Here is a 21440-nt window from a genome sequence, read left to right on the forward strand (position 1 = left end):
AATGCGCGACTTTTCTTTCCTAATTTTTAGCTGCTTCTGAAATCACTATAATTATTCACTCTTGTCGTCCCTGTCTACAATATATTACATGTCATGTAATGCAATCGTATATAATCATGTATTCTCTGATTATACAATATATAATATACATCATTATGATCGGAATCGATTATGCTTCTCGAGGATGGAGAGAAAAAAAAATACTTGCCAAAAGAATGAATTAGAGAATAGAAGTATTCATATATTGTTCGTGTACAATGACGATCAAACTGAACGTGCACTCTCGCCGTTGGATTAATATAAACAATAATAAAACTTTATTTGCCACAATCAGTACTATCTAACCATGATAAGTTATATACACCATCTTCTCGAGTACCTAACACGACGCGTGGTATACAATAAATAATTTTCTTGCCATTTTAAATGCCAACAAGACGTAAAATATAAATTTGACTTACACAGAGAGTAGTTTTATTTTAATTAAATTATAAGTGCATGCAAACTTTTCACGTGTATGTAGAAATATATATATATATTATATATATATATATGTATGTATATGTATATACATATATATAAAATAACTCTAATATCTTAATCTTTATTCATAAACTTATTCTCAAGTATAACTATATTTACCAAAACCATATTTTATTGGTGAATGAAGCCATTAAACAGCATTAAATCGATGCGCCGTAGCGTCGACGAGTAACGTGGCAACGCTAACGCGGAAGTACGCGAATACTTGCGAATGTAACAATCTAGGCCGGTATTCGTAGATCCGTTCTTGTATTTAAGACCGTCTTTATGTAACAAACCAATCAGAGTTGTATTAACATGGTAAGACGTTACTTAAAGACGATCTCGAATGGAAAACGGACTATGAATATCGGTCCCTATTGCGCTCTTGTGGCGAAGCTTTACAATGCATAAGATCCACCATAGAAGTTTCATACATCTATTACTTTCACGCGTATAAACTCTTAGAGACGCACAGTGTTATAGCTCGGTTTTCCGGTACTGTTTCAACAGTTAAAACTTTTACACAAAGAAATGCAATTTCATTTTATCGATCGCGAGCGAGAGATCTTCGGATCGGTGTGTGTATCAGATTTCTCATCATTTAATAATATAATCGTTTGATACGATTGCATGTTATAAATGTGACATAATTATGTGTATACTTAGCGCTTCATTCGGAATTAATATGAGCGCTTATCGGATTATTCGCAAGCGTATTTTACTTTAAAGTGTGTATGTTTCTTTGTGTATGTGTATGTGTGATCCTCTCCCGCAATTCGATACCGTGACTCTTTTCAATCACGAAACTTGCGTGAACGCGAGTGGACTTGAATTCCAGTAGAGCACAGACTTAAAAACTAAAAGAACTTCAAATGCAATGTCAGCTTAATCGCATCACCGTACTCGTGCGGGTACAGATACGTACGGGGCGTATCACCGTGGGGGTGTGCCGTACAGCGGAATACAAGTATAATTCAACAAGAATCTACAATGGAATATGTACGTTTGTTTATACTCGCCACTAATTCAGGCTCAGCGTTTTTTTTTTCGGTAGAAAATCTTTTGTACATATATAAAAACATTAAAAGACACAAGCGTCCGCACGCTGATCGGTGTATGTGAGTTGGAACGACCAAATAAAGTCTTCACGTATAGTGTTAACCATCAGCTATTTTTTTTTTCTTTTCGGAAAGATTGTTATTTTATGTACTTCCAACGCGCGATTAAAAGCCGGCGTTTCGCCTCTTTATCCGATTATCGTTACGAAGTAATAAAATATTCGGCCGAACGTCCAGAAATATATTCATGAGCGACAATTTCAGAGATTTCTGTAACAACAGCGTGTGCGTAGTGTGCTCCCGCAACAGTTCTGCCACCGACGTACGATCATGCGGTCAATCGCTCTTTGACTTCCCTGCGGCCTCGCTGCAATCCGCCTTTTTCTCCGTATCGTCCGACTTCGCCTCGGTCTCCTGCTGGCTACCCTCGTCCTCCTCGTCGGAGTAATTTGTCGGTGCCTCGCCAGGCTTTAGTAACTTTCCGACGTATTCGTATCTCTCTATAATTAAAAGAAAAAAAAAACAACGTATTTTTACATTATACACAACCCCTTTCGCCCTTTTTGGATAAATTTTGTTGCGCGTCTTAATATTTATTTTAAACTTTTCATATTGCAATTCACTAAACCTAAGACGGACGTGTGCGATAAAAAAGCCTTGAACCATGCTCTCATTCATTATTCATGATATTCAAAGCTTCTGTGTATTGAAATAAGATGTGCTCACTACAGGCGAGGAATATCATTAGACAGAAAGTATTTACTTAGCGTCTAAAAAATCTATCCCGTCTGTATCTTATCAATGAGACGTTACGCTGCACTTTTTTTTTTCTAGAACGCCCTACATAGATAAACATCTCGGGAAGAAAATGTTCTCCACTAATGAGTGTTATTAAGATAAGATCGACTTCCGTAATATTGTTAATACTTTTAATCCATTTCTTACGTACATAAATTATGTCAACAATAAATATTAAAATATTAGCGCGACGTCGGGAAGTGGCTTTATCTAATTTCTTCTGGGGTTGGAAGGATTATCAATCGTTCGTTTTGAAACGCGCAGATTTGCTCACCTTTGAATTGCTCTTCCCACTCCTTGATGGAATTCATTTCTGTGGTGTTCAGGTCGCTCAGATCGTCATACTTGTCCGTCGCGGCGTCCACCGCGAACCTCGCGAGTGCTCTACTGGCATCCCGACCACCGAACGCCTCGTAGGGTCCACCTGTAAGCAAAGAGAGGTAAGTCAATATCCGTGTCCGTGTAGAGATTTTCGAGAGACGTTTTGCGCACGTCATTGTCATCCGATTAAAACACAAGCACGTAACTCCGCGACTTGAATCTTTATCTTTGCCCTCGTTAAGAAATCATCGATGATGTAAGATAATATAAAGAGGAAAATGTGCACAAGTGTGCGACATTCCTTCGTATATGCTAAGATCACCACGTGATCTTTTTCATACGATCGCGATCGTTCATTTATCATCTCCTCGCTGAGCTTTATCGCGCCGCTCGGCGGTGCCTTATCGATCACGAAAACGATCTCGGAACTCGCGAGTTTCGCCGATCGTGCATCCGCGCGTCCGTTCTACATTACTCGCGGACGTGAGGCCTTCTCGCCGGGGTACAACGTCACGGAACGTGATAAACCGCTATCGTTAGCCTCGCGGTATCGCGGCGCAATTGGAGACGCACAATTGGTCATGACAATCGCGCGAGACTTTCGCGATTTTATTTTTGCGCGCGCCGCGCATGATATCATCGCGGGCACTCCTTCGGGCCGCAAGCTAATAAAAAAGCGACTAATAAAGTCCGAGAGAAAAAGAGGTGGAGAGAGAGAGAGAGAGAGAAAGAGAGAAAGAGAGAGAGAAAGAAAAACGATAGAGAATGAGATGCGAGGAGGAAGAGAGGGGAGAGGGGACGGAGGGGAAGACGAGAGGAGAGACGGAGAACTAAATCACGACATTCGCGATCGGGGGAAAAAAAAACGCATCGTTCGATCGCCAAGCTTGATTAGAGTTCGTTAGAGATATCGCGCGATGATGAGGGAGAAATTGATCGCGGCAGATGCGGAGAAAGAGAGCCCCCCCGGACGACGCGTCGACGGACTCACCAGGGCCGTAGAACTTGGCGCCTCTGGTGACGTCGTACACGCTGCCGTTGACGGCGACGAGTATCCGGCCGTCCGGGCCCTTGCCGTCGTACTTGGTCAGCTCCTCGATCGCGAAGTCGCGGCGCAGCTTCGGCAGCTTCTTCACCTCCTGCACAGGCTCCTCGGTCCGCGTGCGGCTCTTGACGATCTTGTAGACCAGGATGGCGATCACGCCCACGAGGGCGAGGTTCACCGGGCTCTTGACGATCTCGGCGATGAAGCTCGACAGGAACTGCGACTGCTGCTGTTGCTGCTGTTCCGGGGCCGCGGCGGCCGGCGAGCCGCTTTTCTCGGCCATCTTGACCAGAACCAACCAACCGACTGACTGACCGACCGACCGATCTACCCAGTGGGCGAGGAGTGTCGTCGAGGAAGACGAGAGGTTACGAACGCGCCGGGAGACTAGAGAGAGAGACCGAACCGAAACGCGGCGTGCGCGATTCCGAACTTCTTATACGTGCGTCGTGCGTGCGTCGCGCGCACGAATGGCGCGTATATGCGTGTGGCGCGTGCCTGCCGACGCGTACGACTCGGAGCAGACTTAGAGGTCGGAGGAGCCGAGCGGGAAGGCTCGACTCGGGGAGGGCGGGCGGGGAAAACGGCGACGACGAGATCGTCAGGCTGCACCCGCGAACTGATATCGGCCGACTAGGCGCCGCTCGTCGACGAGGAGTGACGAGTGACGCGACTCGGGCGCGCGCGACGATAATCACGCGATACACCAACGATGCGTACCGGTGCGCGTTACGTAGTATAGAGCCCCCTCCGTCTCCTGCTCCGTTCTCTTCCTTCCCTCCCCTCGCGACCGTGTGTATATGTACATATAACATATACATACGCGCCAGTGGCGCAGATGGACGAGACTCGAACCGCGTTCTATCGTTCTACGTGGCTGCACCGCGGTGATGCGTCGCAGGGCCGTACGCACTGGAGATCCTGGAATAAAAGAGTCTGGCGATATATAATACGAGTTTAAAAGAGACGTAGAGAGTGTTTAATCCCCCCCCCTTTTCTCGCAGGATTTTACTCGTATCGCCTTACGGCCAGACTCTTATCCTAGAGTCTCTAATATCGCATCTAAATCTAATATCGAATCTAAAATCGAATATAAAATAATATCGTATAAATCTTAAAAGCGAGAAGGTGCAGAGGGAAGATTATTTTCCGCACGAAAAAGTATGACGCAGCCCGTGCGCGGCGATTTTAATCCTCTAATTATTTTTAGAAGTCAATAAATTAATTAGTTTATAAATTAGTCAATTTTACTTATTTAACATTTTACTAGTTTATCATTATTATAATTTCTAATTAATTCCTTCTCTCTGACTCTCGATTTCTAATTTCTATTTCTCTCGAGACAATTTTTGATTCTGATTAACTGGAAATCGCGAGCGATTCCTGGCTTGATCGATTCGCGCTGCGCGCATTAATAATAACGCTGGCAATGATAAGGATATGTATCCAGGCAAAAAATTGGGACTTTGCATCCTCGCGTGTTCGTTGACGTAACACGCCGGTGTCATTGTACACGTAGGTCGCGTGAACCGTCGTGGCATAAAATTCTCACCGGCAATTAACGACGAACTTTTTCGGCTCCGTAATTGATATTCAGCCTTATCTGACAACGTTTTTTGTCACCGTATTCGTTCATCTATTCGACATTTCGCTATTCGATCTATTCAAATTAAGTTCAAAGGAATTCGGGGCAGGATATACCGATCGATCATATATCATTTTTTCCCTAAGACAGAAAGACGTGAAAAGTGAAAATCTCTCTCATTGGAATTAATGGAGAAATTTTTCACTTTTCACGAAGTTTTCGCGCGCCTTAGGGAATAAAGAGTTACATATTATACTTGATAATATATATACATTATCAAGTACTCAGAGATCATTATCAAGAGACGCGTCTCACGCGCAGCGAGAAGTCGCGTAGAACCGCGGCGAGATACCAATAGTACGAGGTAGTATATCTGTATATCTCTGTAGTTGTACTCATTTATTTTTCTGCGAAGTTAGAATGTACCGTTTCTCGCTTCCTCTCTCTCTCTCTCTCTCTCTCTGTTGGGCGAGAAACAGTTATGTCGCGAGAGGAGAACGAGATTACACGAGCTAGCCACGACCGGGAGGATTACCGTCCTCACCGTGAAATTTGCACTTCTAGAATTTCGTAATAGAAACTGGCCAGGAGGATCGGCGCTATCATACTCCCGCGGGCTCGTTATCGCGCTATCGCGGCCCTCGTCGCAGGGTCTCGGTCGCGTATCGCCGGAGACGCCTATACATGTACTCGGTGATTTATAAGAAAAAGAAAACGTATATAATTACGCTCGTCGATTCTTCAGAGTCATGCTACGTAAAGTCACGTGTTTCAGATATAGATATATATGCACTGTATGCATGTATTGTATATATATGTGCGCGCCGTCGCGATTAGGTTGGCCCCGCAATTATGACGGTCACGGGACCGAATGTAATTATGATTATGGCAGGATCCTCGTTACTTTTACTATTTTGTTTTTCCAACTTTACGTAACGCGGAGCAACTCGCGCGACGCAACTTTATCGTAAAAACTGCATGCCTAGATTTTCTGTAAAACGTGTACGATCGCTGACGTTGCAATTATATTGTTCGAAATATATGTCTACTTCTACGTATGCGGTTATTAATTTTTACGGTTCCAATCTTTTTCTAGTTCTAATCCTTGGAGCTAGAAAAAGTTAGAAAAAATAAGCTTTTTCTTAAAAAACCAAGATTAGAGTTAATTTACATTGACAAAGGTGGACGTGAAGAAGTTTATTTTTTTATTACTGTACTGAATTTCTCTCTTTTTTGCTTCCGCTAAATTTTCAACATCATTCATTCAAACAATCTATTTCAAGTACAGAGTGTACATGTAATAGGTTATGTTTTTAATTTTTTCAACTATGATTCAGCTATAAAAACATAGTTATTATAAAAATATATAATTCAGTTATAATGAACAGAACTGGGTTTGTTCTTTACAGCCGAATTCCTTCCTTCGATTGTATACTATTCTTGCTTCAAGTAAAAAGCAGCCAAAGAACAGACCTACTATTTTGTTATGCAGATTTGTTGAATATACCACGCATTCAAACCGCAGTCATTTTATTTATGGCAATTGTCTACATTAAAACGCAGCTCGCGTAGCAAATGACACTGAGTCTTTGATATATATATAATATATATTTTGTATATATAATCTACTTGTACTCGCGGATAAATTGTACTTACATGGACGGCACTGTTGTAACGAGAATACTGACGTTCTGTCACTTCCAAGTCAATCAGAATATTCTATATTTACTATCGCTATTGTTTGTAGATAAAGGCACTCTGCGCTACCTCCTAATTACATCGTGTTTGCCCGAGATTTATGCGATAGTAACCAAGACACCTGTCTGATTCGTGCGACAAGATAAATCTATATATAAACTTTATCTCCTTATTACATCCCTAGTTAGTGTGAACCAAGCTACAGCTGCCGCTCGCCTACATCGACGAATGTACCCTTAAATACGTGTAAGAAGTATTTGTACACGTTTAAACTCCCATAAAATCTTTCACGCGTTTAAGCCTTTATAATCATCTTCTCCTCCTGATAGTCGAGATATGGACGGATATCGGTGACGGACGACACGGCCTCGGAATTAACCCTCTCTGAACACATCGGACAAGACTCCTCGGATTCCACGATTCTAATAACAAATTATGTAACAAATTACATTATAACAAATAATCTGAAATAGTATTTACATTCTTTTCTATTGACATTTACCTTAGAAATTCACTTTTGATGGCTGGAAAATCGCACTGGGGGCACACCGTAAAATCGTCCTCCACGATGTGTCGTCCCTGCAGACAATAACGATAGAAATTTCTTTAGAAACGATCGGCGCTATCTTTTTTTTTTTCGTTAGCAAGTGATAATTAAAATTGAGGGTCTCACCGTTGCGATGCAAAAAGGTATGGTATTTTTACACTTATCACAGGTCACTTCAGTCTCGGGGACTCGGCTCTTGCAGTACGGGCACGGGGTGAGAGGCTCATCCTCGTTCTCGATGTCCTTCGCTCTCGGCGGTTTCCTAACGATCGCCTCGATCTTCTTGCTGTACTTCGCGTCGACCTGTCCCCGGTACTCGGGGCGCATCAACATCGCGGCGAAATTGAAGGCCGCATTCTTCAAGCCCGCCCTATGGCATTCTATTACGGTCGAAGTTAATATCGGTACGATATCTGAAATATATAACGTATCTCCATTGTATTATGAGCCGAGTATTAATTCATTTGCGTTAATTGGAGCCGCGCGGAGCGGCTTTTGTCGTTCTGGTGATACTAACGTGAGGGAAATTTCGATATGTTGTTGGCCACCCTTATGAGCATCCGGGCACCTCGTAAATGATCGCTTCTTTTCACGTGTAATCTCACCAGAATGTAGGAATGCAGGAGTCTCAAATTGGTCTGCATCTCCAAGGGTATGGTGATTTTGTTTCTCTTCAGTTCCTGGTACATGCCGAACAGGACGTCGTGAGCGTTTCTGTAGTTTCCTGAAGTAGAAGAAAAAATCAGCCATCGCTGTAGCGTTATGCGTTTTCGCTATCAGCATAAATACGTACCATTAACTTGCTCCTCGTTTGCAATTATAATCGCCGTCTTAGCCGCTTCTTTGAATTGCTTTCTAGCCATGTATAATCGGAACAGATATTTCGGATCCTAAAAGAGGATACACACATATTATAGAATCTTTCTTTTTAACTAATAAATACATAAATGTATATAGAAATAGATAAATATAAAAACCTTCGGTAATCCGTCGCTGCCTAACAAGAAATCTATCAATTGATTCGCTAATTTGTCGTCCTTGGAAGATGCGATAGCATCTATGGCGTAGGTAATCGCTCTGTCATCGTCCGGAACCAATTGCGCAGCTTTTAGTAAATGTCGCAGAGCCTAAAAAAAGAAACCCGTCAAAACGTCGATACTACTTACATAAATAAATCTTGAGATCGTAAAAATATTGCAAATTTACCTTCTGATATTCTTTAGAGTGGAAATAGTATTTTCCAGCTAAAAGATTATTTTTCTGAGACTCAAAATGCATCGCGAGGCTTCTGAAATCTTCTCTCCGAATGTTCGTGTCATCGATCGTATTCACCAAGATTTCTCCGTACAATTCCATTTTGCCGTGCTGATTGGCCAATTGAAAGGCTTCGTCGTGACAATTTGACAGAATGAGGAATTTGATAGCTGAATTGTAGTCGTTCATTTTTTGGAAATATTTTGCAACCATCTTTGCACCTTCTATGCTTTTAGTTTGTTGAACAACTTCAACACTACGAGCTGTGGAAATAAAATAATGCAATCAATCATGTTAATTAAACATTAATAATATATTTTATTACAGGGCAGCAAAATGCAATGTAAAAATGTTTACCAGGATTATTTAAATGTTCCAAGTTAATTCTGATTATGTTATCGTAATCCTTGGCGGTCTCATACGCTTTGGCAGCTTCTTCATATTTGCCCTCAGACTCTTTGGCTTTTGCATACTGTATGTTAATTTTCGCCGACGATATTTGCGGTAAGAGCTGTCCCACTTTGTGCCAATTTTTCAGCTTTATATACGCAGAGGCAGCCTTGTCGAAGTACTCGGCCTTTTCGTACAATTGCGCAGCTTCGCTGAATTGCTAAAGATACACAAATATTTACATGTAATATAAAAATACATTTAAATCTCCGAGATTTAATAGAGACGAATGTACCTTCATTGATTCTAAAATCTCCGCGCATTCTTTCCGCAGTAGTCTCGAGCTCTCGTTATCCATGGCTATCCCGACGCCTTTTCTGCTATCACCGCATCTTATGGACATTCTCGCTATTCCCGCTAAACATTGAGTTCGATGGTGAGGATTCTGCGCGGCCAAAGTGGACGTGTTGTAGTCGACTAGACCGCGTTCGTAATTCGTTAGAGCTTTTGGATAGTTTCCTCTGCACAAAGAGATATAGTCACTTAATAATTATTTATAATATACGATAGAAGGCTGTTTTGTGAAATATTTTGTTGAAGATAAGCAACTAGGTAATAATAATTTATAATTATTACGTACTATCATCACACATAATTTGATTTTATTTTTAATGAAGCATTTAATAGTATTAATGAAAAAAAATCTTACGTGAACTCCAATTGTTGGGCGTATTCTCTGGCGATAAAGGGGATCTCGTCGGGTTTCAATTTTTGCGCCAAACTCAACGCTTGCTCCCATTGCATTAAGTCTCTCCTCAGATACAAGGCCTGCACAGGCTCGGAAGATTGCAGAAAATACTTTTCGGCTTCGTTATAATTCCCTAGTAGTATACATGCGTGGCCGCACAACAAAGCCAATTCATCTATATTCTCCATAGTTTGCAACGTCCACACCATTGCTGCATCTTCCATTTGCCGATACACGCGAATAGCTGTGCGTACGATAAATTTAACATATATATTTTAATGTAACATAAAATTTTAATGTAATATAAAATTAATGAAACATCACGCTTACCAAATTCGACATTTAAATTTGCAATGGCGCTTTGTCCCAATTTCAGCCACGCATCTCTATCGTTCAATTTTTCGCAACTACCCCACGCTTGCTGAAACCTGAATAAAATAATCCGAAACGTTCTTTTAAATATTTACACGTTTCGTACATGATAGACGTTTCTTTATTTGCAAATTGAATTATGTAAATCTTACCGTCTGCATAAAATCTGATTATCAAGAATCTCATTCATTTTTTTCGTTTCCACGATGTTCCCCACTTCTTCGTGGGACGTCAATGTTAATTGTATTAATTTACTACCCATTGTACTCAGCGTCACTTCGCCCGAGTACATTAGTAAAGGCACTGAGTCCGATGGCAATTTGGTCTTACTTATTTTTATCACTTTGGTACCTGTTCGCAGTAACGAATATGTAAATATGCAATGGGATTCGATGGTGATAATAGCGTAACGCTCTCGTTCAGATCTACTTGCCTTCAACGAAGTATTTTACAAGAATGTACGTTACAATAACGCTTTTGTTGTACACCGCGAATATAGCACGTTCGAATATGTTCTGATCCCAGAGAAGACCGTCAATGTTATCGGGACAATCAGGCACGGCAATGGCCGTTTCGTTTATCGGATCAAACACATAAACGTCCGACTTATTGTCGACGAAGCACAATTGTACTCCATTCGCATCCAGGTATAGCTCCTTTATTCCATTGTTATGCGTAAATTCGGTACACTGATAAAACGTTTCCAGGCAAAAATATGTAACGTGACCCATCTAAAAATTTAAAACGGACGCATTAAGTCTTCTAACTTAAAAAAAGTCTTCTCCAATATCGTTCGAAATTATCTCAGGATGACGTTGACTTACGTCATTACCGTAAACCAGGAAATCCGAGCAAAGAGCGTGACACGTTATTCTACTGTGGGAAGAATTTGAATCGGGGAACATCTTCGTATCCTTCCCGCTGTTTATTAGAGCCTCGTCGGATTTGATCTGCGCACGAAGGTTGGAATTAACGAGTCTTAGTCCTAGCTATCCGGGCTATTCTCGCTATTAATTCGAAACTCGTAATTACCGAATGCAACTGCAGCTTCCCATCGAATAGCGCCGATACGTACGTCTCGTTCAAGCGTATGCTATCTATCGTGGCCAAATAATCCCTCTCGAAATGTATATTGTCATAATGGCTTGTAGACAAATCCCAGAAGAGCGCTCTGTTGTTTAATCCTACCGCTAAGTGTGCTGGTCCCACCGCCAAGATCGCCGGTTCTATTATAGTGTTGATTATCTGCGGGCTCGGTTTGTCCTGAAAATATGAGCCCTGATGAAACGAAATCCACTTTTATTGCCTTGCGTCGACGGAAGTACCTTGTCTAACGTATAAAGATGCACAGCCACTTCCATCAGGCTCGTCAACAGCGCTATTCTGTTGCCGCAGACGCTGGTTAACTTCGGGATCTCTATCAAATAAATCAAGACATTGCCGACGTAAGTCACGACTGCCAGCATCGTGCCGTCCGTCGACCACTCGATACTGCTGATTCCGTTCTCGCTGGTCACCGTGATCAATGTCTCGGTCTCCTCGAGATTCTGCAAACTGTGCACCTTCAGCGTATTGTCGCCGCAGGTGGCCACCTTGCCGACCGCTTGGCTCAGCGCGATGTCCGTCAGAGAATCCCTGTGGTTCTTGATTTGAAATAATTCTTGACCGACCTCCTTTATGTGCGTCGATATCGCTATAAAGAAACCAGCCTCGAATCCCACCAGTATGTAACCATCGCCATACCTGAGAGAGTAGAAATGCATAATATTAGTACAATAAATCAGCCGTTAAAGTTATTTGTTTTACCACTAGCAAACAATTACCACTTATAAGTTACAATCAATCCGTAGCGTTTCTGAAAGGCCAACTCGATAGGATTCTCTGGGTCCAGAATGTTGTACAGGAACAGCGTCGTTTTGCTGACGACAAGGGACACCTAAATTTTTGCACTTATAAAAATAACAGCTTTACGTAGACATTTTACAGGATGCTTCTTTAATTAAGCAAGCGTAAAATCGTGTACCGTGTTTTCGCCGCCTATCCTGTGGTCCATTTTCATCTCGCTAAATTGTATGTCGGATGGATCGCCTTGAAGACTTATCTCGCGACGGGTGTCCCCTTCGCTCGTGCTGATAGTCAAAACCTTGTCATCGCTCGCCAGGGCGAGGAGACCGTCCGCCGACCACGCGCCGCACAAGATGCGCTTTCTGTGCTTTCCCAAAATAGGTATCCGCCTGTGCAACAGAAGAACAATTAAGTGAGTGTAAATTTGATTTTACAATGTCCTAAGCATTTCGCGATTTGTTTCGTCGACGGCTGATATCGTACTTGGCATTTATGTGATCGTAAAGCACCAGATTGCCCTTCTGCGTTCCTACCGCCAGCAGACAGCTCTTCTTCGCCCACATCATGCAGGTGAGGCCGTCCCTCACGCCCGCGTCTATCTGGGACTTCTTCCCGGTCGTGGCGTCCCACAGAATGATCGTCGACGAGTTCTGCGATATTATCGCCAGCAGATCCCCGTCCGAGTCCCAGCCGAAGCCGCTGCACAGTCCGGGGATCGGTATCCGCTCCTGTATGTCACCCTGCCTGTCGAAAACGGCGACGGTGGAGTCGCAGCCTGTCGTGGCCAGATGCGTGCTGTTGCCGGGACGCCAAGAGATGTACATGTTCCCGCTGCCATGGGGCTGGTCCAGCCGATAAAGGACCTGTCGTTAAACGCGTAAAGTTAAATCAAAATTAACTTCCTCGCGCAAGAACATTCGTCGCGTGCAAGTGGAGGTTAACTAGCGTGAAATCCGCTCAGCGGTAGATGAAACGAGACGGACGGAGATACAGACTTGACTTGATTAAAGTAGAATATATTTCTCCCCCTTTGTATCGTTAATATTGACGTTTTTATTAAACAATCTTCTGTGTAAAGTACGAGCTGCCGATGCTACATAACCTACCTTCTCCGACGACATCGTAACGCGGAGAACTCGTCCCTCACGGAGAAATTAGTCGATCCGCGCATTTAAATGACATGTCTATACGGCATTACAATGTGCATAGCTTAAATATTGATTTATTAAGCGGCGTCGCTTTCGCGTGCCGACATATCTCGTATGTCGGCCATATTGTTTACCTCTGTCGTGTCGCTTTCGCGATCGATTTGCATTCACGGACGAGGGGAAAACAGCTAGATAGCATAACTCGATAGACAACTGGAGATAACGAGATCATCGACGGTTGGTAGAGGAAAAGTTTATCAGAGTTCTCTAATTATCTTTTTTATCAGTTTTTAATCTCGTCGGTGATTTCGATAATTTCTTTTTTTTTTTAGCTGATATAAAGAACAATTCAAACTCATCCTCGTTAATTAAATTATATCAGCTAATTAATAATAATAATTATATCACAACTGAAATAATAATAATTATATCACAACTGAAATAATAATAATTATATCGCACTGAATAATAATAAATTTCAATAATTAATAATACAATAAGAATGTGTAGCTATTTCAATAATTAAATTTCTTTGGACACTAATATATATTTGTCAAATTATTATAGCTCCGAAACAATATATTATAATTTTTGTTAAGATTCTGCTTGAGCGTCCTAATTGCTGCTGATCTCTTCGGACACAACGCGCATTATTCAACTGTAGAAGGGAAACGATAGCGAGACATTGAATGTAAAAGAAAAGGCGTGAACGTACAATTTTGTTAGAAAAATGTATATTTTGTAGAAAGGGTCCTTTTACTTAAATATGAATTCATTTTGCGATTAATCGCAGCAATCTGCTATCGCGTCCGTCAATATCTCGGCATTCAAAGGAATCTCGCATTGTTCACGTGGAAAGATAAATATTAATCACACAACTGACAACGTTATATACCAAAAACATGTTTCGCAGTATCAATCGTCATAACTGTATATATACAAAGAGTAACTATGTATTAACTATATCTTATATTACATGCATACCAACAGTTTTTAAGTAAAAAAAAGTATCAATAGTATAGTCTTATCGAACGAAAAAACCCTTGTAATTACACGTTATATTGGATTCACCCAAAAGCTTCGCTCTAAAGACGAATGCTATATATCGTCTTTAGGACGTGGCCTTTGGTTTCAGTTCCTCGTAACACGATCTCAGGAAGATCTGGTTTTTCTTCGCCGGATTGTAGTACTCGTGACCCTGAAACGTTTATAAGTCAATAATATTACATATACATGATTAACAATTATCGTGCTTCGAAACGACAGCGGTACCTTGGACCAATCGTAAGAAACGGCGTACGCGAATATCTGGCCGTTGTGATTGAAGCAGCAACGGGTGATGGGCTGCTCCATTATCTCGGAGGATTTCAACTTCGTACGTGCGTCCTTGTCCCAAAATCCGAAAGTACCGTCGCCGCCTACGGTCGCCACGGTGCCGTGTACCGGGTGGAATGCTATGTCGTTTACCTGTCCGCGAATCGATAGATTATCGCGTTTGTCTAAGAAGACAAAGAACGACGTAACACCATCCTAATTTACAGCAATTTTGGCTGGGATGCACCGGTACCCATTTGCACCAGTTCTACACTGTGTACTGGTGCAGACCAGCCGAAATCACTATTAATTTCACTATTAATTTCGAAAACCATGGTTGCTCCCTTCTAAGGAGTATTGTGCCGGATATGTATTAGTGTTCTACCGGAAGGTCATCAATTTTGATCACGCTTGAGCCGAAGACAGATCATCAAAATTGACTCTTCTGCCAGAGATTTTTTTCATTGACCCCAAGAAAAATCATCGTGTTTTCCCAAAATGGTCATCAAAATTTAAATTTAAGTTTAATTTAAAGGCGCTCGCCCGGAGATTTCTTTTCGCGTGCCGGAGAGCCGGAGTCTCATCCGGGCGAAAACCGGAGAGGTGGCAACCGTGATTGAAAACAGGAAGTCTACAAACCGCGTAGATGTCTTGATATCCATTAGGTGTGCCGTTGGTCCGGTGGCACTTGAACGTGAAGTTCTCCTTTGAGCTGAGATTTAGATGATGAATCGCAACACGTCCCTCCGTGCTTCCAATCGCAAAACCGGTCGGCGCCTTCTTCTTGTCCCTGAAGATCGCCACGCAGCGGTACTGATACTTCAAACTCAGCTCGACGGGTTTGTACTCGCGCGGGCTGTCCTGCAGTTGATAAACTATTAAGCCGCGTCCGGCTGTTCCCACAACTGCCATGGGGTAGTCCTGCAATATCGTTAATATTAATAATACTGCATGTCATGTGTAGCATGTTTTTTTTTATGGATATATGTGCACTTACAACATCCGCGCAATAGCATCTTTCAGGCAGAGGGATGGTCATTGCAGGTTTAGGACTGCGTAAATCCCAAAACTGAAAATTGTGATAGAAAAGTTAAGAGCTGTATTAAAAAATATTTTAATAATAACAATGAAGAAAAGTCATCTAAGAAAATTGACGAGCTAACAAGCAAAGAATTTATAAAATATAACATTATCTAGTCCCGAAACACAACAGATGTACGTAGTAAGTCTTAAGCCGTAAGAAATTGATCAATCATAATCGATTAGTCTCTTCACATTCAACTGCGATTGGTCCATTTCTTATGGCTTTCTTAAGACTTACAACATCTATTGTGTTTCAGAACTTAAAATAATACTGAAAATTAAATATTAACCTTTAGCGTCTTATCCCAGGAACCAGTCATTAGACAAGAATACGTGGACGCCTTTATCCAGTGACACGTTCTAATAGGCGCGTCATGAGCCGCTACCTGTACGCTCTGATTCGTAGCCAGGTCCCAACACTTTGCCGTCTTGTCGCAACCCGCCATGAATACTTTGGTTCCATCCTAACAATTATTACGTAGCCATTATTATAAGTGCATAATTGGTCTGTTTTCTATACCTGAATTAGTGTACACTCTTTGCACTTAAAGTGAAATATGTACAGTAGTGGACAGAATTGTTGCAAAATTTTTTTTTATTTGGATTCAAAACGCACTAACACTATTTTGCAAATGTGAACCACGATTGGTGTACTGTCTCTAGACTAAAGATTGTACTAAGAGTGCGTTCCATTTAACGCTCACAACGCTCTTGAAATCATTTCGTCTTCGTTGTTTATCAAACATTAAACAAGGACAAGTAATGTTCGCGAGCGTTGCGAGCGTTAAATGGAACACAGCCTAAGTACACCAATCGTGGTTTGCATTTGCAAAATAGTATGCACTGAAACCAAATTAAAAAAAAGTGTATAGGGTAACTGTCCCTTAGTGTGCCCTGAACCTATTAGTGTGCTTTTATATTTAAATAAGTCATAAAAATAAATTGGTACAAATATATAGTCAAAGTTATTTTTTTTTATTAAGTTAAAGTATTAACTTTATAGAAAAAAAATACTGTCTAAAAAAATATTGTCTATTTATTTGTACCAGTTTATTTTTATAACTTATTTAAATATAAAAGCACACTAATAGGTTCAGGACATACTAATAGGGACAGTTACCATATATATATATATATATATATATATGTTTGATATCTAGCAAAAGTGAGAAAGAAAATTCTAGAACAGTCCAGTACGGGAATAGAAAACAGACTTAATATTTAACGCTGTTAAGCAACTGCTTTTGTCGTAAATAATTGCATAATTATCGGAGGGGCTTACATCGCTCCAGCAAACGTCCAGGACCGGCGCTGCCATACTCTGCATGGATTTCGGTACCGTTTTACCGGTCTGCTCTACCTCCCAGCAGCGAACGTTGCAGTCCCAGGAGCCGGCCACGAGGAAATTTTGCGGTATGGACGCCGGGCTGAACGCCAGACTGGAGACCGAGTCGTCCGGCGGCGAGATAACCTCGAAGTCTTGCATAGGATTCGACGTATTCGACGTCGCCGTCCTCAACGAGTTGCTCTGATTGAACATTTTCTCTCCTGATAGGTTAGACTGATCGGAGCACTTGGGTCTGCTATCTCTGTGACGGGACAGACACGTTTAACTCTCCGTGACTCCCATTACTCCTCCTCGTGCGAAACGTATGCGACTGTTTACTTACTTGCGATTATTTACGTCATCCAGACGAGAACGGGCATTCTACATTATCCACGCCAGGCAGGAGTTAAGCTCAATTAAGTCTGAATTCGAACGAGAAGCTGAAAATATGGAGTAAACGTTCCAGCCGGAGCCCGATTTACGGATTTAACCAAAACAAAAAGCCGACTTGTCTCGAATAATCTCGAATCTCGATCGCACTTGGCTTCGCGCATGCGCGGCAAGAAATACAGGATACTGACATGGGGAACTATTTCGGAATGCATACGACATTTATGCGATTTTACTTGTCTGTACGATGAAAATTTTCAAATGATAATTAATATGACTTATTGAACAGAAAAATCCTTTTATTGCTAGAATTTCGAGTTAAAATTTTTCTTAATCTATGGCTAATCATATTTAAAAGAACTTATTACATTATTTTGCGTTGATATTATGTAAATAATTTATTTATATAAAAATAAATAATATAAATATTACATTACATACTAGCCTGGCTAATTGATAATGATTACATATTTTGCTTTTAAATTTGAATGATAATACACAATATTTTAAACCACAAGGCAGACCGCACAAGTATTTAATTATTAGCCAATTTTTAAATCATATAATAGTGAACAATTTAAAACTTTTTTTAAAAATAAATTGTTAAAATTTTCCTACTTTGCATAAAATCCGTTTGCTAGAAAACGGCGTTACAAAAATGAAAGAATCTTTTCAATTTGTACAATATAAAGAATAAATTTATTTGCATATTACATTAGGTCTTAAAACCCTGAGCGGTACCAGATCCATAAGTGCGATCCCATTCGATGTAAATGTTCAAATCCGACTGAGACACGCTGGGTCGCACGTTGATCAGCGCCTGCTCGAAGTCACGATTCGTTATGTGCCTCACTTCTTCCATCCTTATATTTTCGAGTTGACTGAAAGAGATACTCCGGATCGGCTCCATGCTCGCTTCCTTGCAGAGATTCGTCATGTCGGCGCCGGAATATCCGGCCGTCTTGTCCGCGATCGTCGCGATATCCTCCTCGATAAGATGGTGATCCACAGATTTCAATAAATTAACTATTATCTGCTTGCGCGCCTCGAGCTCCGGCAGAGGAACGTACAGTCTCTTGACGAGACGCCTCCTCGCCGCCTCGTCCAGCTCTTGCGGCCGATTGGTCGCACCGACGATCAGAATGCGATCGTCCTCGGACGTCGCCGCGCCGTCCAGCTGCACCAGAAACTCCGTCTTCAGCCGCCTGGAGGACTCGTGCTCCGTCTCCGAGCGCTGCGTCAGCAGCGAGTCGATCTCGTCGATGAAGATTACGGACGGCTGATAGACCTTGGCCACCGCGAACAGCGCGCGCACCATCTTCTCGCAGTCGCCGATCCACTTGGAGGTCAGGGAGCTCGCTGAAATGGAGAAGAACGTGGACTTGCTCTGCGAAGCTATGCACTTGCCGATGAGGGTCTTTCCCGTGCCGGGCGGGCCGAACAGCAAGATCCCCTTGGGCGGACGGCGGAGACCCGTGAAGATGTCCGGCCGCAACATGGGGAACACCACCACCTCCTTGACGATCTTCTTGATGCCGTCGAGCCCAGCGATGTCGTCCCACGTTATCGTTTTACCCGAATCCATGATCTCGTTTTTTATCATCTCGATCATGTTCGGGTCGATGTTCTTCAACCTCTCGTCCTCCACTTCCTCGCTCGCTTTTCCTTGCGACGTGTTGTAACTTTGCGCCGACTCGTCCTTATCGCGTTTGAACGGACAGACGAATTGAGAATTCGCCGCTGTACGACCGCCCAAAGTCTTCTTCGGCGCCGACTTGTTCCTCTTCATCTCCTGGATGTACAATTCGTCGCGGGCGCTCCTAAAGGCCTCGAGAGGGACCTTTTGCGTTTTAGTGTCTTCGCTGCTGGACTGTGGAGGAGCAGCTGGCTTTAATTGCAGTGAATTTATCGGTCTGTACGAGTTCCTACCATTCATATCGTTATTGCTTAATTTAGGAGGCACTTTTTGCACAAATCTGTCCAAATTCTGATAGGAAGATTGACTATTCGTTTGTACCTTGGGTACAGTCTGCTTGGTGTAACTTACATGCTTACTAAAGCTATCATTTCTGGGAATATTCGCGAAATACGTAGATACATTTTGTTCACTGTTATTGGGCTTCAATGAAAGCTCTTGACTCGAATTTGGACTAGAAGATGCTTGTAACTGCGAAGAGACTTTTCTATTTCTTACTCTCATATCCTTCTTCTTAACGCTATTCATTATTTTTTCTATATCTCTATCATTGTAAGATCTCTGTTTGCAGGGTAAAGTATTGAGCTTCTGACAAGTCAGAGGTCTTATAAAATTCAACGTGGCATCCTCATCCTCTAACTTCGACTTCCACTTCAACGGATCATTTTTCACATCTGACAGTTGAGATTTAATCTGTTTCCAGTAATTGTTTACTCCGTTCTTGTCTTTTATTAGTGCATGATAGTCTTCAAAACCCCTTTGAAGCAACACAGCCGCCGTATCTTCCGAATTACTGCGCAATAAGTTATAAGTAATTAAAAATTAATGTTATAAATCTAACATGACAGAAAACTAGGCATGCATATATATATATATATATGTATGTGTATTTTACTCACAATAACCTCGTTGTCATATGCTTCACGATAAGAGACCTGCGTTCGATGTCTGCAACGTCGAAGCAGTCTTTATTCTTCTTTGAAAATTTCAGAGTATGATAAGCAATCAAAATGTTATTCTTATCGTCCTTTGAATTTAGCGTAACACGCTGTACATTTGCACCGGCAAAATCTGTATCCCTATTCATGTCGAGACCCTCTGACACGTCGAGATGTAATAACTTATATTCACGTCGCGATACTACCGCGTCGCTTGATTTATCTAATAGCTTTCGACTTTCGAGGATTATCGTGACTCAAACATTATCACGTCTTAGCAGATTCATTTGGCGCGCAATACCTTTACATGTGACAATAACAACTTTAACCTTTAACATCTGTTACGGCATGAAATGCGTGTTTAGAGAATGCACACTTCAAAACGTACTTCAGACGTGATCATACGATTCATGTCACTGTTGTGATTGGCTGCGAAGTAGAGGCGTCCAAGAAAAATTTATAAGAATTACGGCCGATCTCCGATTAGCTTTATTAGGTTAAGACTTCTCTTTTCGTCTTTCTAAAAGTCTAATTAAAGTAAAAATGAATACTATGAATGTATGTTTTTTCGATTTGTTATCCGTGTATTATAAAAAATCAAAAAAATTGACTCCTGGAACGATTTGTCTTATTTTATATAAATTAATTATCAAAATTGAAAGTTGCGATCCGAACAAGGTTAGGTTACAGCCGCATTATCCTTTTACGCAATGCAAAACGTGACGCTCCCCATGCTCAATGTGAAATGTCGCGCGCGAGCAGCTTACGTGCCATTTATATAGTCCCGTACCGCACCACTCGCGCTCCAATGAACGCGGAGCACTGCCGCGCCCGCGGTGCTTGCGGCGTCCGAGCATTTCAATTGAATAGGCTTTAGCTTTCGCGTGAGATATATAAGGCAAACGCTACGCTCCCGAAACTTGGGGGAGACAGACAGAGGGGGATGCTTCGAGGTTGCTTCTGACGAGCGGACGGCTTTCGAGGCTTCCTGCTGTTGAGTGGTTTCGCTTGAAGTGGATTGTGACGACCTATTTGCGTGACTGGTGGTTTTGCGCTTGCCTTGTTAGCGGTCGCCTCTCGCGCTCGTGAAGCGCGGTGGCGACTACGGATGTTTCAGCTCCTGGACATCCCTCCACCTCGGAGGGTACATCTTATGAGACTCCACCCGGACTCGGCCTAAAACGCCATGCTGACGACCGCGATTCTGCGGGACCCTTAAATCCGCCTGACAAGTTTCTCCGTTTGGAGAAACCTCATTTCAAGGACACACAAGGTAGTATCAATTTATCCAACCGTTTCGAATGTCTCATGGACCTCATCGAGCCGGACGATGAGGAGAATGGCGAAATCAGAACCCA

General features: G+C 42.1%; 4 protein-coding genes across 5 annotated transcripts; all 4 read right to left on the bottom strand.

Moving 5' to 3' along the window:
* Window positions 1-220: 220 nt before the first annotated feature.
* Window positions 221-4273, bottom strand: LOC105447922 (membrane-associated progesterone receptor component 1). The gene is made up of 3 exons (XM_011686231.1): window positions 3694-4273; window positions 2656-2805; window positions 221-2083 (listed from the first exon to the last, which is right to left on the bottom strand). The coding sequence occupies exons 1-3, from the start codon at window positions 4028-4030 to the stop codon at window positions 1920-1922; spliced, it is 651 nt and encodes a 216-aa protein (XP_011684533.1). The 5' UTR covers window positions 4031-4273; the 3' UTR covers window positions 221-1919.
* Window positions 4274-6845: 2572 nt separating this feature from the next.
* Window positions 6846-13519, bottom strand: LOC105447921 (WD repeat-containing protein 19). The gene is made up of 20 exons (XM_011686230.1): window positions 13293-13519; window positions 12670-13049; window positions 12365-12575; window positions 12165-12277; window positions 11667-12084; window positions 11374-11604; window positions 11166-11291; window positions 10775-11072; window positions 10494-10692; window positions 10300-10397; window positions 9931-10213; window positions 9517-9742; window positions 9189-9441; window positions 8784-9094; window positions 8555-8704; window positions 8371-8467; window positions 8095-8301; window positions 7704-7990; window positions 7533-7609; window positions 6846-7452 (listed from the first exon to the last, which is right to left on the bottom strand). Exons 1-20 carry the CDS (start codon window positions 13305-13307, stop codon window positions 7326-7328), a joined length of 4107 nt encoding a protein of 1368 aa, XP_011684532.1. The 5' UTR covers window positions 13308-13519; the 3' UTR covers window positions 6846-7325.
* A 532-nt stretch (window positions 13520-14051) lies between these two features.
* LOC105447924 (mRNA export factor) lies at window positions 14052-17620 on the bottom strand. Its single transcript, XM_011686232.1, has 7 exons — window positions 17402-17620; window positions 17014-17320; window positions 16022-16195; window positions 15646-15717; window positions 15288-15569; window positions 14607-14801; window positions 14052-14532 (listed from the first exon to the last, which is right to left on the bottom strand). Exons 2-7 carry the CDS (start codon window positions 17269-17271, stop codon window positions 14446-14448), a joined length of 1068 nt encoding a protein of 355 aa, XP_011684534.1. The 5' UTR covers window positions 17272-17320; window positions 17402-17620; the 3' UTR covers window positions 14052-14445.
* Window positions 17621-18124: 504 nt separating this feature from the next.
* Window positions 18125-20979, bottom strand: LOC105447925 (fidgetin-like protein 1). Of its 2 annotated transcripts, XM_011686234.1 has the most exons (3): window positions 20044-20979; window positions 19643-19937; window positions 18125-19318 (listed from the first exon to the last, which is right to left on the bottom strand). In XM_011686234.1, the coding sequence occupies exons 1-3, from the start codon at window positions 20229-20231 to the stop codon at window positions 18164-18166; spliced, it is 1638 nt and encodes a 545-aa protein (XP_011684536.1). In that variant the 5' UTR covers window positions 20232-20979; the 3' UTR covers window positions 18125-18163. The 2 variants fall into 2 exon arrangements, with proteins under 2 accessions (XP_011684536.1, XP_011684535.1); XM_011686233.1 differs by having other exon boundaries at window positions 18125-19937; window positions 20044-20977.
* Between the last annotated feature and the right edge of the window lie 461 nt (window positions 20980-21440).

Source organism: Wasmannia auropunctata, unplaced genomic scaffold (genome assembly GCF_000956235.1).
Source record: "Wasmannia auropunctata unplaced genomic scaffold, wasmannia.A_1.0 LD336090.1, whole genome shotgun sequence".
Taxonomy (NCBI): domain Eukaryota; kingdom Metazoa; phylum Arthropoda; class Insecta; order Hymenoptera; family Formicidae; genus Wasmannia; species Wasmannia auropunctata.

What these genes read in the sequence shown, in the direction of transcription:
- LOC105447922 (XM_011686231.1), bottom strand. Translation starts at nt 4,030, where the DNA reads ATGGCCGAGAAAAGCGGCTCGCCGGCCGCCGCGGCCCCGGAACAGCAG. An exon ending in CGCCAAGTTCTACGGCCCTG is followed by an intron (nt 2,806 to 3,693) that starts GTGAGTCCGTCG and finishes CTTTGCTTACAG; the next exon opens with GTGGACCCTACGAGGCGTTC. An exon ending in GTGGGAAGAGCAATTCAAAG is followed by an intron (nt 2,084 to 2,655) that starts GTGAGCAAATCT and finishes TTTTAATTATAG; the next exon opens with AGAGATACGAATACGTCGGA.
- LOC105447924 (XM_011686232.1), bottom strand. Translation starts at nt 17,271, where the DNA reads ATGTTCAATCAGAGCAACTCGTTGAGGACGGCGACGTCGAATACGTCG. An exon ending in GATGCTATTGCGCGGATGTT is followed by an intron (nt 15,570 to 15,645) that starts GTAAGTGCACAT and finishes ACGATATTGCAG; the next exon opens with GACTACCCCATGGCAGTTGT. An exon ending in GATATCAAGACATCTACGCG is followed by an intron (nt 14,802 to 15,287) that starts GTTTGTAGACTT and finishes ATTCGCGGACAG; the next exon opens with GTAAACGACATAGCATTCCA.
- LOC105447925 (XM_011686233.1), bottom strand. Translation starts at nt 20,231, where the DNA reads ATGAATAGGGATACAGATTTTGCCGGTGCAAATGTACAGCGTGTTACG. An exon ending in CATATGACAACGAGGTTATT is followed by an intron (nt 19,938 to 20,043) that starts GTGAGTAAAATA and finishes CTTATTGCGCAG; the next exon opens with TAATTCGGAAGATACGGCGG.
- LOC105447921 (XM_011686230.1), bottom strand. An exon ending in TCCTGGTTTACGGTAATGAC is followed by an intron (nt 11,073 to 11,165) that starts GTAAGTCAACGT and finishes TTAAATTTTTAG; the next exon opens with ATGGGTCACGTTACATATTT. An exon ending in GGAACATTTAAATAATCCTG is followed by an intron (nt 9,095 to 9,188) that starts GTAAACATTTTT and finishes TTATTTCCACAG; the next exon opens with CTCGTAGTGTTGAAGTTGTT.